This window comes from Artemia franciscana, chromosome 5 (genome assembly GCF_032884065.1).
Source record: "Artemia franciscana chromosome 5, ASM3288406v1, whole genome shotgun sequence".
In the NCBI taxonomy this organism is placed as follows: Eukaryota; Metazoa; Arthropoda; class Branchiopoda; order Anostraca; family Artemiidae; genus Artemia; species Artemia franciscana.
In genome coordinates, this window is record NC_088867.1 from 1566862 (window position 1) to 1585736 (window position 18875).

Genomic DNA, 18875 nt, shown 5'->3' on the forward strand with positions numbered 1-18875 from the left:
GATTTTTTCACGATTTTAAGCTAAAGGGTTGGGGAGGAGGCCTAGTTGACCTCCGATTTTTCGGTTACTTAAAATGGCAACTAGAATTTTTAATTTTTAAGGAACACTTTTATTAATAAAAAACACACGTAACTAGCATATTAACTTACGTAACGAACTTCTATATTCGTATATTTTTATTATTTATATGAGGGGTTTTTCCCCCTCGTTAATACCTCGCTCTTTACACTAAAGCTTTAATGTTGTCCCAATTCTTTAAGATTGACCCCTGAATCACAAAGGCTGTAGAATAAATAGTTGAATTACTAAAAATACTTTAGCGTAAAGAGCGAAGTATTTAGGAAGAGATAAGCCCCTCATATACATAATAATTTCTGTTCGTTTTAATTTCTAATGCTGGTCCTTACTTTCAGTGGAAAAAACTGAAAGTGAGGAGCGACATTAAAACTTAAGTTTTAATGTCGCTCACTTTAACTTAAATTTAATGTCGCTCTGTTTTAAGTTTTAATGTCGCTCCTTACTTTCAGTTAAAAAAACTTGTGTGTTTTATTTTATTATCAGCCTAACTTCACTGCTAGAATGTGTTTGAGATAATACACAGGTGCCTCTTTTGATTTTGATGTGCTTATTTGGGCTAAAAAACAATACAAAAACAGCTGCTTGACATATAGCCAGCAGGTGCTTAAAATGCTTTGAAAAAGACAATTTCCTAATGTTCACTGGCACATATTTGAAAACGACATTAAGAAAATATGCCAAATCATTAATCTAGGATCGTTAGTGGCTCTTCTGCCCAAAGGAAAAATCATGATTGATTGCACTTAATGTTTTACAACGTCAACATAATTTAAGATAGTTTTTGGATTTTTAAATCAGTAGTCTATAAGCCGCTTAACAGTTTAAAATGGAAGCTAATCATCTGGCCCTTTTTCTCTTAGTTGCTACTGCTTCAGGTAAGACAATTTTACAATGAAGAACTAATTTATTATGAATTCAAAATTTTTGAAATCGATCTAAAAATAACGTAGAAAATCTAAATAATGCTCAGCACAAGTTCTATTTTTGTACATAAGCTAACAAAACACCAGCAGTACCTGATTTTCGCCTTCTCTTCCACCAATTCAGGCTTTCGATAAATGTAATTTTTTAACTCCTTAAATATGAAGAACTATCAGTAGTTCACAAGCCTCTTATGAATTAAGAATGAAAGTTATCAGCGGCTTGAGCCGTTAGCCTTGAAAAATAAACCTTATAATAATTTCTCTCGCTTTGCCATAGCCTGTAGCCCTTTTGAAGAGCCTCGAGCCTTTGGTCCACGTAAATAGTTACCTATCTTCAGGTCATGTGAGATCCATCTCCCTTAAAATCCCAGTCCAGACACTTTTTTTAACTTCTTCACGACGCAGTTACATGCTACGTCACAGGAAATGTTTTATAAGACACGCAGGTGCATGTTACGTCGCAGGGAATGTTTTCTTCAAGACGCAAGTGTCTGGTAAATTATAGGTATGTTTTCTTCCAGAAACAGGGGTCTATTTCTTAAAAAAAACTTAAAGGTGTAGGGAAAATTCCGCGAGACTTAGGGCTTTCTTGGTCAGATTACAATAGTCGTTACATAATAGCATTTGGGGTGTTACGTAATAGGATTTGTTAGAGTCAATGAGTCAAGCTGGGAACATTTTAAAGATATTGTTCTTCAAGATGTTTCAAGACCTTTCAGGACGATTCAAAACATTTTTCAAGATATTTCTCTCCGAGACTTTTCAAGTTATCCCGAGACATTTTCTAAGACATTTTTTCTTCCAGACGTTTATTTTCATGATTTCTTTTGTTCTTAGAATAATAGGATATGTTTACTTCTGTTAAGAATGACGAATTCACACGTGACTTTTCTTCAAATTCTCTTGGGGGATCCTCACTTGTACTAAGAAGAAAACACATGTGGATGTTACGTAATAACGGTGCACACATGGGATGTTACATAATACTTAAAGAGATTTCATTTTCTTTCGATGTGCTTTCTCACATCCTAAAGGTGTAAAGAAAAACCTGTGGGGGTCAGGGCTACCTTACTCTAGGATTACCGTGGTTGTTACATAATAGGGTTAGGGTGATAGGAAGAAGGGTTTGTTACAGTCTACTAGTCAAGCTAGAAATTTTTAAGGACACTTATCGTCAAGAAGATTTTTTCAAGATGTTTCAAGACACCACAAGACGCTTTTTATGAAATTTCTCTACAAGATGTTTTAAGACACTTCATGACATCCCAAGACATTTTGTGAGACATTTCTCTTCAAGGTATTTCAAGACCTTTCGAGATATCCCAAGGCGTTTCTAATGTATTTTTCTTTAAGACATTTTTTCACAATGTTTCAAGGCATCCAAAAACGTTATCTAAAACATTTTTTCTTCAAAGCGTTTTTCTTTATGATTTTTAGTTCTTACATACTGTTTACTTATATTAAGAATGACGAATTCACACGTGACTTGTTTCTTCAGGCCCCTTAAGGATGACGAATTCACACGTGACTTGTTTCTTCAGGTCCCGTGGGGGATCATCACTTGTACTAAGAAGGACACCAAAGGGGGTGTTACGTAATGACGTTGCACACAAGGGATGCTACATAATGCTTCGAGAGATTTCATTTTCTTTCAGTGCGTTTTTCCTAGGGAACCTTTATATTCTAAGGACTTTTGACCCAATTACAATTCTAAAGGGAATTTGCATCCAATAGATTGGACAGCTCAACTAGCAAGCTATTCTTATTAATTTCATTCATGAAATAGATTGTATGAAATAGTCTATTCGACCAATGAAAAAATCCCTGTCCTGCTCACTAGAATGATTAAGCTATTGAATACGTGTTTCCTATGACTGCACACGTTCATACATGATCAAAACTTTTCCTTTTCCTCATGACTAAACTGAACTTTGCACTTATATTAAGGGCACTCTTTAATGAGCACACCAATGTACACAGGCTACAAGATGCTTAAATTGTGTTAGTGAAATGAATTGAAGTTTTATCCTGGACCAATAAATCTAAAGGATACAAACTCTTGTAAATACGAATCATATATAAAAAATACAGAGCATTATTAAAACACAGAAAAAGCAGTTAAAACTCATCAACAGAAAAAAAAAACAAAACGTGGAAGAAACGTAAACAATTTATGATTTCATAAGATGTGTTTTTGTCTTATAAGATGTGTGTTTTGTAAAAATTGTATTGAATTTTGTAAGAAAGGTTCATGATCCCTTGGGGTTTAATTTTGTTTTATAACAATTGTTTTTGTCTCATAAGAAGTATAGTTTCTAAAAGGAATCTGGGATTTCTTAGGAATGATTTTTGTTTAAGAATTTTGTTTGTTTGTTTTGTAACAAGTATTTTGTAAGGAAGATCCATAAATTCCTAGGATTTATGCTTTTTGTAAAGTGTTTTGTTTCGTAAGAAATATTTTGTAGGATGAAAGAAGAATTTGTGATTTTTTAGGAGGTATTTTTTTGTAAGAATTTTTTTTGTTAGAGGTATTTTGAATTATACCAGACAAATTTTTTACTTCTTGGGATGCATTTTTTGCAAGATTTTTTTGGTTTCGTAAGAAGTATTTTCTATGATGAAAGAAGAATTTTTTTCTTAGGATGTGTTTTGTTTTGTAAGAACTATTTTTTGCTTTGTAAGAAGAATTTTTCTCGTTTTGTACCAAGTATTTTTCGTTTTGTAGCAAGTATTTTCTATTTTGTAAGAAAAATATCTGATTTCTTAGGAAGTATTTTTTATTTTGTAAGAACCATTTTGTTGTAATCTTGTAAAAATTAATTTTGCTTTGTAATAATTATATTGAAGAACAGTTCCTGATCTTTTGGGATTTAATTTTGTTTTATAACAATTTTTTTTCTTGTAAGAAGTATTTTGTAGTTTCTAAAAGGAGTCTGTGATTTCTTAGGATTTATTTTTATTTCGTAAGAATTTTTTTTTTATAAGAAGTATTTTTGTTTTGTAACAAGTGTTTTGTATTTTGTAAGAAAAATCCATAACTTCTTAGGATGTATTTTTGTTTTGTAAGATGTTTTTTTTCGTAAGAAATATTTTGTGTGATGAAAAAAAAATTTGTGATTCCTTAGGATGTATTTTTTGTAAGAATTTTTTGTTTCGTTGAATTTATTTTGTATAAAGTAATAAGAATTTGTGACTTCTTAGGTTTTTTATTGTAAGATTTTTTGGTATCGTAAGAAGTATTTATATGATATAAGGAAAATTTGTGTTTTCTTAGGATGTATTTTTGTTTTGTAAGAGTTATTTTTTGCATTTTAAGAAGTAATTTTTGGTTTTCTAACAAATATTTTTAATTTCTTAACAAGCTTTTCTGATTTGTATTGAGAAGTATTTTTTGTTTTGTAACAGGTATTTTGTAAGAAAAATCTCTGATTGCTTAGAATGTGTTTTTTTTTTGTGAGAATTATCTTTACTGCTTAAAAAAAGTTTCGTTTCGTAAGAATCACATAGATTAGGAAGGCGAAACCATAAAGCAACGAATTTAATGCGCGATTTTTAACAAGAGAAATTTGAAAAATGTCATAAAAATGACAAGAAAGTACTAGAGGCTGCCAGAGGGGCAGTAATAATGTAGCACGGTGGTGTGAATTTAAATGTTGAATCACGGTGGGTTCGATCGCAAAAACACGAACCAATGGATTTAATGCGTGTTTTTCAACAAGATAATATCTGGGAATTGCACTAGGGATGATGAAGTTGGGGTAGAGGGTGCCAATAAGCCATTCATAGTGTCGTACAAGTTAGGAATTGTTAGAAAATAATATCAACAAAAATACGAAAAATACGAGCCAATGAAGATCAAGTAAAATTTTTTATCTATGACATGTCTTAAAATATCTTAAGAATGATGAGGGATGCAATAGGACCTGTTGTAGTATGACACGGTGGTGTGAATTGAAATGGTGTATCATAGAGGGTTGGCTTTGGAAAAACATGTATAAATGGATGTAAATCATATTTTCATCATGAAAATATCTGGAAAATGTTTTCGGAATGATAATATGTATCTTCGGTGTGCCTTGGAGGAGGTATATATTATCACGTTGGAGTAAACTGATTGGATTAACATATTATACAGCTTAAAGCTAAGGTGGGAGGTTTTAAATTACTTTTCAGTGGTGAGGTGAAACCCAGTTAATGAAAACAGGTAAGCACCCTCAGATATAACTTTTGACATGGTTTAAATTCATCTCTAATAGCAACACTTCCCCTTTGGAATTGGTTGGTATGGCGGGCTAGTCTTATATTGTGACGTTGGCGTGAACTGTTTCGACTAACATTTTATAGACTTTAAATTTAAGCTGAGGGGTGTTAGAAGAAATTTTCGACTGAAGGGGGAGTGAAATTTAACGCTCATTCAAATGAATGAGGTATTTTCATTAAAAGCTTTTAAAAATATTCTGATTTTGCTTAAATTTACCTCTAAAGACATTATGTGAAATTTAAATTTAATGTCGACCGGGAGTGCATAGCCTTGCTTCAAAGAAACAATGAATATTGCCATTAAAAGCCATGACAAATATCGTAATCTGGTTAAATTTATTACTAATATCAACCCTTCTCTCTGGACCTGGTTGGCAGGATTGGAATTGGTTTTTAGTTTATCCTATATCTAGTTTTTTTGCGTTTTGTTTTTTCTTTTGTTTATTTTAACTGCTTATTCTGTATTTTGATAATGATCTGTAAATTTGTTTATATCAATAAAATTTGTATACACAAAATTTTATATTCTTCCAGTATTCAAGTATATCTTTGTATTTCACTGATGAAATTTAAACATCTTGTAGCCTACTCACATAGGTATGCTTATTCAGGAATTCCCTTAGTATAAGTGTAAAATTATGTGTAGTAAAGAAGAAAAGGAAAATGTTTTAATCATGTACGAAGGTGTAGGATATTGTAGCCATAATAGCCTTTTCGCTTTTATTTCATCTCTGATAGCAATATTATAGGATAACACTCTCTAATTCACTACTAGATATGTACGTGCGTACCAAATATAAGTAAATTCCAGTAATCAATTTCCCCCTCTACATCTTAATTACTGCATAGGAAACAACTAATCAATAGTCTAATCATTTTAGTAAATGATTAGACAGGACAGGGATTTCTCCTTGGGTCAATAAGGTTATTTTGTAGAATATATTTCCTGAATAAAAATATTAGGAATTGATTGCTGCTTAAGCTGCTTAGGGCTCCATTCCAGTGGATTAATATGTCCTTCCAAATCTTAATAGGGATGAAAATCTGAAAGGAAATGAAACTTCTTAAAGCATTATGTAATATCCCATGTGTGCACCTTCATTTCGTAACACCCAAGTGGGTTTTCTTCTTAGTGCAAGTGAGGATCCCCCACGGGAGCCTGAAGAAACAAATCCCATGTGTATGTGTCATCCTTAACATAAGTAAACATTTCCCTATTACTGTAAGAACTAAACAAATCATGAAGAAAAACGCCTTGAAGGGAGAATGTCCTAGAAAACGTCTTGGGATGTCTTGAAAATTCCTGGAGAAAAATATCTTGAAAAATATTTTGGTACGTCTTGAAGAAAAATGTCTTTAAAAGGTTCCCGCCTTGACTCATGGACTCCAACAAACTCTCTTACGTAACACCCAAAATCCTATTATGTAAAAACCAGGGTAAACTGAACTAAGGAGGTCCCGGACCTCGCGAAATTTACCCTAAACCCTTAGGTTTCCTTAAGATATAGACGCCTCTTAGGCAGACACTTGCGTCTTGACGAAAATCTTCCCAATGGCGTAACTTGCAAATGCGTGTCTAACAAAATATTTCCTGGGACTTAAAGTGCACCTGCGTCGTGAAAAGTTAAAAAGTGTTGGGAGTGGGATTCGAAGGGATAGAGATGTCACAGGACCTGAAGATAGGATACTACTCTCTTAATTATAGCTTGTTACTGTTTCCTTAGGATATTTTTAATTGTCAAGGTTAGAAGATTGAGCACTTAGTGCCAATTGAAATTTGCCATCACTTCCCTAGAAATATAATAAGATATTCTAGCCGGGAAATGAAAAGACTTGGAACTCTATTGGCCGTGCCCTCGTTATCGTAAAATCGGTTTCAAGATTAATTTTCAATTGCATTTTCTTAAATGTGTTTTTTATTCGTGTGGCATAAATTTATATTTATAAGAAAATTACATTTCTATATTATATTTATAAGAAGATTTGCTGATAAAATTTAAGTTTCAAGTATTTTAACCATAGTTTTTTTTCTATCAATGAACTGTTTCAATGGATAAACATAGCTAAGAGTTAACATAGTTAATATATTTGCACGAAACCACATTTTTTTGCTTCATAATAGTAACAAATTTAATAAATTTATCTGGTTTGAGAACCCAAACATAACTAACAACCGAGCTCAAAATGTAATTTTGTACAGCTATATGCTGAAGAAAGGCTTTAAATCAGACCATCAGTCGTGATTTTGATGAATTTAGTAAAATTTGATAATAAAATAAAAATAAAAAAAATAAATAATAAATAAACAAAATAGATAAATAATAAACAAATTAATAATAATAATAATAATATATTAATTATATATATTAATAATAATACAACATATTAATATATTAATATAATATATTCATATATATTATATATTAATATAAATAATGACGAAGACCACACTGCCTTTCCATAGTACAACAACAAAAGAGAGAATAATGAGGACTGTTTTCCCAAGGCAGTGAACCGACAAAACTATTATTAATATAAGAATTAATATTAATATTAAATATATAAAGTAATCTAATTCAAAATAAAATCAAAACAGGAACGAACAAAAACAAGCCCAATCCCAAAAGAACTATCAGATTAGCTGCAGAGAAGGCAAATATCAAACAGTTTGTGGTAACGAACTGTAGTAAGGAGCGACCCAGCTCAATAGTAATCAAAACTCTAAAAATGAAATTTTGATACGAATAGCTACATCGAAAGAATTGCATTATAATGCTAATTCTAAATATATAAGTTTCATCAAGTTTAGTCTTACCCATCAAAAGTTACGAGCCTGAAAAGATTTGCCTTATTTTAGGAAATAGGGGGAAACATCCCCTAAAAGTCATAGAATATTAACTAAAATCTCACCATCAGATTCAGCGTATCAGAGAACCCATCTGTAGGAGCTACAAGCTCCTATCGATAAAAATGTGGAATTTTGTATTTTTGCCAGAAGGCAGATCACGGATGCGTATTTATTTTTATTTTTTTTCTCCCAGGGGTGATCGTGTCGACCCAGTGGTCCTAGAATCTTGCAAGAGGGCTCATTCTAACGGAAATGAAAAGTTATAGTGCCTTTTTAAGTGACCAAAAAATTGGAAGGCATCTCGGACCCTCCCACGTTAATTATTTTCCCAAAGTCAACGGATCAAAATTCTGAGATAGCCATTTTATTCAGCATAGTCAAAAAACCTTATAAATATGTCTTTGGGGACGACTTACTCCCCCACAGTCCCCAGGGGGGGGCTACAAGTTACAAACTTCGACCAGTGCTTACATATAGTAATGTTTATTGGGAAGTGTACAGACGTTTTCAGGGGGATTTTTTGGCTGGGGGGAGGGTTTTAAACGAGGGGGACATTTTGGGGGAGCTTTCCATCGAGGTATTGGTCATGCAGGAAGAAAATTTACATGAAGGGAGCGCATGATTTTCTAGCATTATTTAAAAAAAATATGAAAAGTTTTTTCAACTGGAAGTAAGGAGCAGCATTAAAACTTAAAACGAACAGAAATTATTACGCATATGAGGGGCTCACCTCCTCCTAATACCTCGCTCTTTACGCTAAAGTATTTTTAGTGATTTCAACTATTTACTCTACGGCTTTTGTGATTCAGGGATCATTCTTAATGTATCGGGAGTTGGGACAAACTTAATCTTTTCTTTAGTGCAAACAGCGAGGTAATGACGAGGGGGTGAACCCCTCACATCTGTAAGAAAAACAAGAGATTACAAAAGTTCATTACGGAAGCTAACTTATAAGTTACTTTTACCTTTTACTAATAAAAACGTTCCTAAAAAATTGAAAGTTCTAGTTGCCTTTTTAAGTAACCAAAAAATTGCAGGGCAACTAGGCTTCCTCCACCGTTCCTTTTTTTCTCAAAATCACTCGATCAAAACTATGAGAAAGCCATTTAGCAAAAAAAAAAAGTTTATACAAATTTCGTGTTAATTATTTCTCTGCGGAGAACCAAAATCAAAACAGGCATTGATTAAAAAACGTTCAGAAATTATATTTAAAAAAAACAAGTTTTTTTAGCTGAAAATAAGGAGCGACATTAAAACTTAAAACGAACAGGAATTACTTCGTATATGAAAGGGGCTGCTTCCTCATCAACGCCCCGCTCTTTACGCTAAAGTTTTTTACTGTTTTAAAAAGCAGTGTTGAGAGAAAGAGTCAAACTTTAGCGTAAAAAGCGGGGCGTTGATGAGGAAGCAGCCCCTTTCATATACAAAGTAATTTCTGTTTTTTTTAGTTTTAATGTCGCTCCTTACTTTCAGCTAAAAAAACTTGTTTTTCTTTATTTAATCGCCATAAGAAATCATTCCAATTTTTAATAAATACAGTTAGTGAAATGAATGAACCTTTTTATCTTGTAAAATGTTAGCTTTTATTACACAGTCTTGGCTGAAATTTTCGTTAAGAAGTAATGATGCCAAGGCTATTTAAAAAAAAAATGAATTTTTAACTGAGAACTTTTATTGTAAGCGTTTTATTGTTTTTTATTTTCTTTGCTGAAGACGGCCCTTAGATATAGGGCCGAAATATTCAAACAGGTTTTGTTGGTTCACTGTCTTGAGAATAAAGTCCTCATTATTCTCTCTTTTGTTGTTGTAATATATTAATATATTAATAATAATAATAAAATATCATAAATAAATAAATATAAATAAATAAATAAGATAGTTTTATAATAAACCATTATAAAACTAAAACTATAATAACATAATTACAGCTAACTACTGTTGCCTCTTTTAGCTATTCAACATAAGATTATTGTTAGGCGACTACCTGAAAACGTTAAACCGGCAGTAGCTGTAATTGAAAAGGAAACAATTGCCGCTGTAGCAGAAAAGAGGGCAGCCGGCGAGCCAATCTTAGACAGAAAAATTGAAGGCACAGAGGAACTAAAAGAAGGTTTTGTGAACAGTGAGTGATTATAATTTAATTTCAACACAAAATATATTCAACCATTAATGATTATTAGAATTATTTGTCGTCATATTTCATCGTTAGACTGACGAAAAATACCTTTTCTTGCTAGAGCTTATCGAAAGGATTTTTTTTAATAGTCTTACTCTTTATTCTGTTGCTTTTATCTTTATTTTATTTAATTGTATCTGACTTCCACTTTTCACTCTTGTCCAATTTTTATTTTCGATTTTCCATTTTATGAATTCCTATTTTTAAGTTTTTAAGATCAGCTAGGATTATTTTTTCATTAAAATTTGGTTTTCAACTTTTCAGTCATGTCTCTTGTATATAATGTTCAATCATGCGGCATTATTTATCCACTATAACTCTTTTTCTATTAAAAATAAATATTATCTTAAAAAACTACTATATTCCTTGCTTTATTTTGTAATTAAATAAAAAAAAACAAGTTTTTTTTAACTGCAAGTAAGGAACAACACTAAAATGTGACACGAATAGAAATTATTCCGTATATAAAAAGGATTAACTCCTTCTATACGCCTCGCTCTTTACGCTAAAGTTTGACACTTTCTCACAACTCTACTTTTTAAAAGAATAAAAAGCTTTAGCGTTAAGAGCGAAGCGTTCAGAAGGGGTCAAACTCTTTTATATACGGAATAACTTTGTTTGTTTTAAGTTTTAATGTCGCTCCTTATTTACAGTTTAAAAAAATGTGTTATTTTATTTAATTTCTTAACATTTTTCAATAAATGCAGGTTTTGATTTTGGCTCACTGCACATGAATAGTTCAAACAAATTTTGGATATTATCATTATTTTTTTTTTTGGCTAAATGGCTTTCTCATAGTTTTGATCGAACGATGTTGATATTAAAAGGTGTCGGGTGATCAGGCCTAGTTACCCTCCAATTCTTGGCCACTTAAAAATGAAACTAGATCTTTTTTTATTTCTTACAAACGTTTTTGTTAGTAATGAATACGCTTACCTTACGAATTAACTTACGTAGCGAACTTCTATATTTGTGTATTTTTATTACGTGTATACCTCGTTCTTTAAACTAAAGCTTGAATTTTGTCCTGAATCTTTAACAATGACCCCTGAATCACAAAAGCCCTAGAATAAATAGTTAAATTTACAAAATTTCTTTAACCTAAGGAGTAAGGTATTGCGGAGGAGACAAACCCCTTATATACGTAATATTTTATGGCTATTTTAAGTTTTAATGCTGCTCTTTACTTCCAGCTAAAAAAAATATTTATTTTCTCATTGTTGTTTTTAAATAATGCTATAAAATAATGTGTCCCCTTCAAAGAAATTCTCTTCCCCCATGAAAAATTTCTCCATAGGAAGATCCTCCAGCGTAACCTCCTCCCCACAACTCATCCCCACCCCAACGGTAAATAACCCCCCTGAAATAGGAGGGCCCTGGGTGCCCTCCTATTTTCTGGTCACTTAAAAAAGTGCACTAAACTTTCGTCAGAATAAGCCTACTCGCGATATTATAGGACAACTGGGTCGATATGATCACCCCTGGGAAAAACAACAACAAAACATAAATAAACACACATCCGTGATCTATCTTCTGGCAAAAAAAAAAAAATACAAAATTCCACATTTTTGTTGATAGGAGCTTGAAACTTTTACAGTAATGTTTTTTTAAACGTTGAACCTGATAATGTGATTTTTGTTAAAATTCTATGACTTTTAGGCGGTTTTTCGACCTATCTATAAAATAAAACAAATCTTTTCAGGCTCGTAACTTTTGATGGGTAAGATTAAACTTGATGAAACGTATTTATTTATAATTAGCATTAAAATGCAATTCTTTTTATGTAACTATTGGTATCAAAACTCCGTTTTTTAGAGTTTCGATTACTATTGAGCCGGGTCACTCCTTCCTACAGTTCGTTACCTCAAACTTTTTGGCTATACTTCTATAGAATAGCTACACCTACTTAAATTATTTCCTGCCATTTGTTTTTGGCTTATTTTTCCTGCTTTTTACCCATATTTATTAATTAACAATTGGCACGCTGCTTCTACCACAAACTGTATAACTACATATGAAGATTTTTTCATTCAAAATTAAAATTCCAGGTTTGGTTTTTTAATTTAACCGAAGTTCCGAAAATGAATAAAATTTTGCGAATTATAAATTGAGCAATTCAAGCGATTAGATCACATTTTCATTGCCCTTACTGTTTCGAAATTCAATGTTCTTAACCCATGTAATTATTTATAAGCTTTTGTTATTAGGCTTTTACTACTAAATTGGATTTTTTATTTTTTTAGCATTATCACAGTATAAAAATATATGTTCACACAATAGCGAAAAGTTTCTCAAAAAACATGACATACTTTCATAGCGCGCTGTTTGGGAAGTTGACACATTGTCAGAACAATAGTTTTTCGTCATGATGCGCTAAACATTTGTCATTGCGTGTGCAAACAAGCGGAGTCATTGAGAGTGGTTTAGCTTGTGCGGTTTTAGATAGGTTTCAAAAATATTCAATAGAGAGTTAAGGAATTTTTACTACTGTTTGTATATATTTATGCTGTGAGCATTCCATCTCTAGAATGCTCAGAGGCCACCATTTCATGCCTCCAGCTTGTTAGATTTTCTTTTCCCCTTTGAATTGATTCATACCTATTCATTTTTGGTAACTTACATCCTACCTTGGCATGTTCAGTCTAACTAAAAATAAATGATTTTAAAGTTGATTTTCAATGCTGTCATTTGAATTTTATTAAATTTATTATAATCCAAAAATACACATTCTTCAATTTCTTTTAAAGCGTTGCACATTCGTTACTTTTCATTTACTTCTACCCAGCCGTTTTCTTAAAAATTTAATGTATTTTTTTTAGCCTCGGTCTCTACCTTGATTAAAATATTTATTTTATTTTTACAACACAGCAAGCTAAACCGTCCATTGATTATCAATTTTGTATATATATCTTTTTTTTTTCAATGAATTAGTCGTTCATTAGCTAGGTAAAATATTATCATTTTGTCTTCAGGTGGTGTCAACTCAACTGAAGGACACCTCAGAAGGAAAGTAGTACAAGCTCAGACTCAGCTATTATCAACTTCTTTTCAACAAGGAGGGATTTCAGCTCCTCGTGAGTATTTTTTTTTAATATCATTCTTTTTTGTAGTAGATCCAGGATAGGGGTGACTACTCTATCTCAAGTGAAATTTTCCAATTTACTTTACGTTTATACAAATATGTCGAATAGATGTAAGAACCGAAACTCTACAAACAGAGTATTGGCAACAATAGATTTATCAAAAGTTTTTAATTTTGATGCTGATCAAAGGTATATAAAATTCAACAAGTTTAATCTTACCTGTAAAAAGTTATAAGCTTGAGAAAATTTGCCTGATTTACAAAAAAGAGAATAGATTCCAAGACATCAAGAGATCTCGATGAAAATCCCACCATCAGTTTTAGCATATTAGAGAACCTTACTGTAGAGGTTTCAACCTCCTAAATATAAAATGTAGAGTTTTGCTATTTTTTTTTGCCAGAAGCAAATTCAGATTCGTTTTTATTTTTATTTTTTTATTTTCTTTACCCGGAGGTGATCGTATTGTCCTAATTGTCCTAAAAGATTGGAGCTCATTTGATCGACATTCGTAAGTTCTAGTCCCCTTTTTAAGCGACCAAAAATATTGGAAATTGGGAAAAATATTGGGAAGCATACAGATACTTTTCAGGATTCGGGTTCTGGCGGGAAGGGTTGGTTTTGTAGAATGATATTCTTATGAAGAAATTAATCGTGTGGGAAGTGATTTTTCATGGAGTGCGACCTAGAATTCCCAGCCTTATTTAAAAAAGATCAGAAAAAAAAAAGTTATTTCGACTGAAAGAAAGGAGCAAGATTAAAACTTAAAACAAACAGAAATCATTATACACATGAGAGGATTTCCTCCCTCCTCAGTACCTCGCTCTTTAGTTTAAAGTAGTTTTTAGAACTTTTAAAAAGCTTTTTATTCTAATTAAACCACCCTAGTGTTTCATGAGTCATTTTTAGATAATTGGAACAACTGTCAAATTTTAGTCTAATGAGTGATATATTGAGGAGGGAGCAGCGCCCTTTATATGCTGGTAATTTTTATTTGTTTAAAGCTTTGATGTTTCTATAAATTTTCAGTTGAAAACACTTTCTTTTATTCAATCATTTTCATGTAGTGTTAAATAATTCTCAGAATGGCACAAAGAAAAAACCAGCATAGGCAGAACATTTATTTGCTCGTGAGAGTAGAGGCCCCGAGACGACCACCAAGGCCGGATGGGACTTAAGTCAAGTGAGTCAAGTAAACTATTGCGACTGAAAAATACTAAAAAAAAAATAACATGGGGGTTTTATTGAAACATACAAGTAAAACGGCCACTGTTCATTCTTGAATCTACTGTTCATTCTGGATACATTTAACGGTTTCTAGACCTGTACATTCTTGAATAAGCGTAAATCTATTATACGATGCATTTCAATTCTACTTTCTGTTTCAGCGAACGAATTTCTGCCAAAAAGTTTCATTTTGCATCAATTTTCAATTCAGTCTCCAAAATTAGTTTAGTTCCAATGGAAACTAAATGCTCCTGATCTTCTATGGCCCGGTATAATTTTCTAGAAATTAATCTAATACCTATGTGAGCAAGTGTTCTCAAAGTTGAAAAATATGAAGTGCACAGTTGTCACTTTAAAATTTTTTAATTATTCGACTTTCCTGAAACTATTGAGCGAAAAAAAGTCAAGGACCCATAATGAGTGAAAAAAGTCAAGTGAATATTTTGCACTTCTTTGGAAAAGTGGAGATGAAATAAGCAACGAAAATTGTAACAATGGTGATTTGATCAGTGAATTTGACTTATCAGAGCATCCACAGTCCTTGTCAGACAAAAAAAATTCAAAAAGGAGGCAAAAGGAAAAAAACTAAATATCAATAAAATATAATTCAAACTACCTAGAAATTGGATTTATGCTATGACCTGGCGGTGACCTCGACCCAAGATTTCATTGTGTTAGTTATCATGAAAGTTTGTCTAACGATGCCCTGAAACCGTCAAAACTTAAATTCACTTGCAATCAAAACACCCAGATTTAGTTGACAAACCGCTTGAATATTTTTGAGGAGCGCATGAAAGTATGAAAAACCAAATAGGGTTTGTAAAAAATATAGTCGTTGAAGACAAGTCCCTATTAATGGTGTCCTACTTGATATCTCTCTAAACTACATAGAAAAAAAAATCCATATACGATAGGAGATAACTTAATCTACTAGCCTGTAAAGCTTTTTTGGAAAAAGAGGTTATCAAAAACTGAAGTTAATTCCTGTTTCTGCTAACATTTTTAGGCACAAAATCAAAGAAACGGCTGAAGATGCTGAAAATCAAGTTGCAAAACTGGAAAAAAATACATAATTTTATTCAATTCAACTTGATGAATCTATAGACGTCGATAACAAAGCACTTTTCTTTTGTTTTGCAAGGGTTGAATTTCAAAAGAATTACAAGAAGAACTTCTTTGCTCGCTGAACTTGCACGGCAAAATAATTATCTTCGATATTTATAAAGCACGTAATAGCCATTTCCTGAAGCACGAAATTGAGTGAAAAAAAAATTATTGACGTTTGTACAGACAGTGCTGTAACCATCACTAGACATTGCTCAGGAGTTGTTGTAAGAGTAAAAAATGTTAGTCACCAAAACATCTTTTCTGTCCATTACATTATACATTGTGAGCAGTTTGTGGTAGAAAAAAATGTCCCCAGAAATAAACTGTGCACTATCTAGAGCTATAAAAATTGCGAATAAAATTAAACATAAAGCTTTGAATTCTTGTATGTTTACAATACTCTACAAAGAAATAGAATCACAGTATACTCACCTTTTTCTTCATGCTGATGCGAGATGGCTTTTGAGGGGTATAATACTGAGCAAACTATTCGTCTTTGCGTGGATTTTTTTAAAGCGAAATAATCAGAAATTTCGAGGACTCTTGTCTGATGATGAGTGGGGAGCCACGCTGATAGACATGGCATATATTTTTTCTCTGTTAAATGAGCAACAAAAAAATCTTTGCAATGACGGGTTTTCATTATGAGGACAGATTTTTCGACAGAAAATATGCTTGGAAAGAAAATATGCGACAGAAAATAATTCCACGCCAACGCGTTGGCAGATGGAGATTTAGAAATGTTGATAAATATTGGTGAATATATGGGAGAGAAGGATCTCAGCCATCAAGGGATATCCATGAGTATCCAGCAGACTTTACGCTTGTATTGTTACGCTTCTATTTGCATAACTTAGCTATATTAAAAAATTTTGAACATCAGGTATGGATGTATTTACAGCAATTTTCTTTTCCAAATCCATATTAATGGTCCATAAAATAAAATGATAAATTTAGCGGTTCATGCACTCCTAGAATTTGATGGCCGCTGATACAGATGATCTGGAGATAGGTAAACCCATATGTAGGAACATACTTTAGGGGGAGGGGTACGTTTTGGTGGAGATCACACTTGAAAAAAGAATATTAAAAATGAAATTTATTTCGAAAATAAATGATAAACTAAATTAATAAGGATTTGAGAGATTTTAACATTTTCATAAGAGGAGATGGCTCAGAATATTAACATAATGTTATCACGCTAATGCTATTATTTTTTTCCGGTTGCTGTTAAGGCTGTCAGCAATGAGTTTGTGCGGACGACAAGAGTGTACTGTAAACGCTTTTGGGTGGGTGATGGTTGCATTTAATAAGCTTAGATCCTTTGTCGTTAATATTAAACTGCATATCCCTCTTCTGATTCCTTCAAACCCCGCACCTATTAAAGGAGACATGATCTTGGAGTTGAACTACGCACTATTCCAACAGCCCCATGCATCATGCCATTCATCTGCATGTGATTTGAAAATGACGTCATAGCAAATCAAAAAGTATACCCTTTAAATTATCATTGTTAAAGTCTTATAAGGAATATTGCAACCCTCCTCATTGAACAAAATGAAATAATCCCTTTTGTATATGAACACCAGAAATATGTCCTCTTATTTTTTTTTGTCGTTACTGAGGCATTGGACCATCTTATAGACTGTTCAAGGACTCATTAGACATAAACCTTATATAGTATCATTTTGTAATTTGCTTAGACTCGATAAGGCTGTCATGAAGTGCCACTTGGTACACTTAAAGTTCGATTTGGGTGACATTTTTGGTGACGGAATTCCTGACTTTTTGTGCACGATTATAGTGACTTGCAATTATTCTCCTTTCCTTTTTTAGAATTAAAGCTTTTTCACTTCATACTGAACGCTTTACTGAACATCCAAAGAAATTACGCCTTGGGCACATTATCTGTGCATAAAATGTACATAAATCGTAGTTCATAATATTAAAACTTGAATAGAAAATTATTGTTATTTCAGTTTTTTCTCTAAATACAATTTATTTTTAAGTGTCCCAATGGCCACTTCTTCTGAAGATATTTGCTGTCTGTTTTCCTAATTGAAAGATTTTCAACTTCATTTCGAACGATTAACTAAAAATCTAGAAGGAAGTTAGCCTTGAGCTCATTATCTGTCTCTATAATGCGTAGCAGAATATGATAAAAATTTTATGAGGAACTATTATTGTTCCAGTTTTTCCTCTGAATATAATTTTTTTAAGTGGCTCACTGGCCAGTTCCAGAAGAATAGAGCATATACTTCCTCTAACAATATTTGCAGCCAGTTCTTCAAATTGAAGAGTTTTCAAATAGTTTTCGATTATTCGAATGACATTCAAGACAGAGGGCTCTCAGCAGGATATGTGTTTTGGGCATAAAACCCCTTTCCATCATTCCCTACTTTTCCCCTCACAGTACTTACGAACAAAATTAATCCCTTCTATATCTTAGCTGGTGCAAGACAAAAGGAAGAAAATACAACTAAAGAAGTTGATAAGCAGTGGGCAGCATTAGCAGGACCAGCACTTGACCTTGAAGGCGTGAATGCAGCTACATCTCTTATTTACAGTGCGCTGGAAGCGGAGGCATGTGCCAGAAGAAAGCTATGTGAGTTGGGCAGGCTAATTAAAAATAGTCAGATACGCACCAGCATTGGCTCTTTTATGAAACTAATCACTCATAAGAGCTTTCACCATTCTTTGGCGATATTTATAGCAGCAAAGAGTAGCAAGCAGCAAGGATGTGAAGACATTTTCTGCACCAACTGGAACTGATATGAGCTTGAATAATTTAATTGTCTCATTTATTTATTGTTTTATTTATACAAATTTCACCATTGTGTTTCGCTAATTTTTTTGTTCTAATTACAAATCTTTCTTCGTCTTCAATTTCAACATTTGCATTTGAATGTTTACGTATGTGAATGGACAAAATTAGATTAATCGAATTTTGAAATAATATTAATTTGTTATATAATTAAGCTTGTTTAATTAAGCTTGTTTCAGAGTTTTTAAGATTCCTGGATTAAATGATTTTATTCAAAAGTCTTTAAAAGTGGCCAATATGTTTAATTATAGCAATAAAATTTTGCATTCATATAGAGGTCAACATTTTTATGCTGGAAAACTGCATGACAGTATACTTCACTTACCCCAACAGAGGGGTATGTAACTTCCAG

General features: G+C 32.3%; 1 protein-coding gene across 1 annotated transcript; it reads left to right on the plus strand.

Moving 5' to 3' along the window:
- Window positions 1-573: 573 nt before the first annotated feature.
- LOC136026847 (uncharacterized) lies at window positions 574-18585 on the plus strand. The gene is made up of 4 exons (XM_065703559.1): window positions 574-953; window positions 10061-10231; window positions 13258-13359; window positions 18149-18585. Exons 1-4 carry the CDS (start codon window positions 905-907, stop codon window positions 18469-18471), a joined length of 645 nt encoding a protein of 214 aa, XP_065559631.1. The 5' UTR covers window positions 574-904; the 3' UTR covers window positions 18472-18585.
- The last annotated feature ends 290 nt before the right edge of the window (window positions 18586-18875 follow it).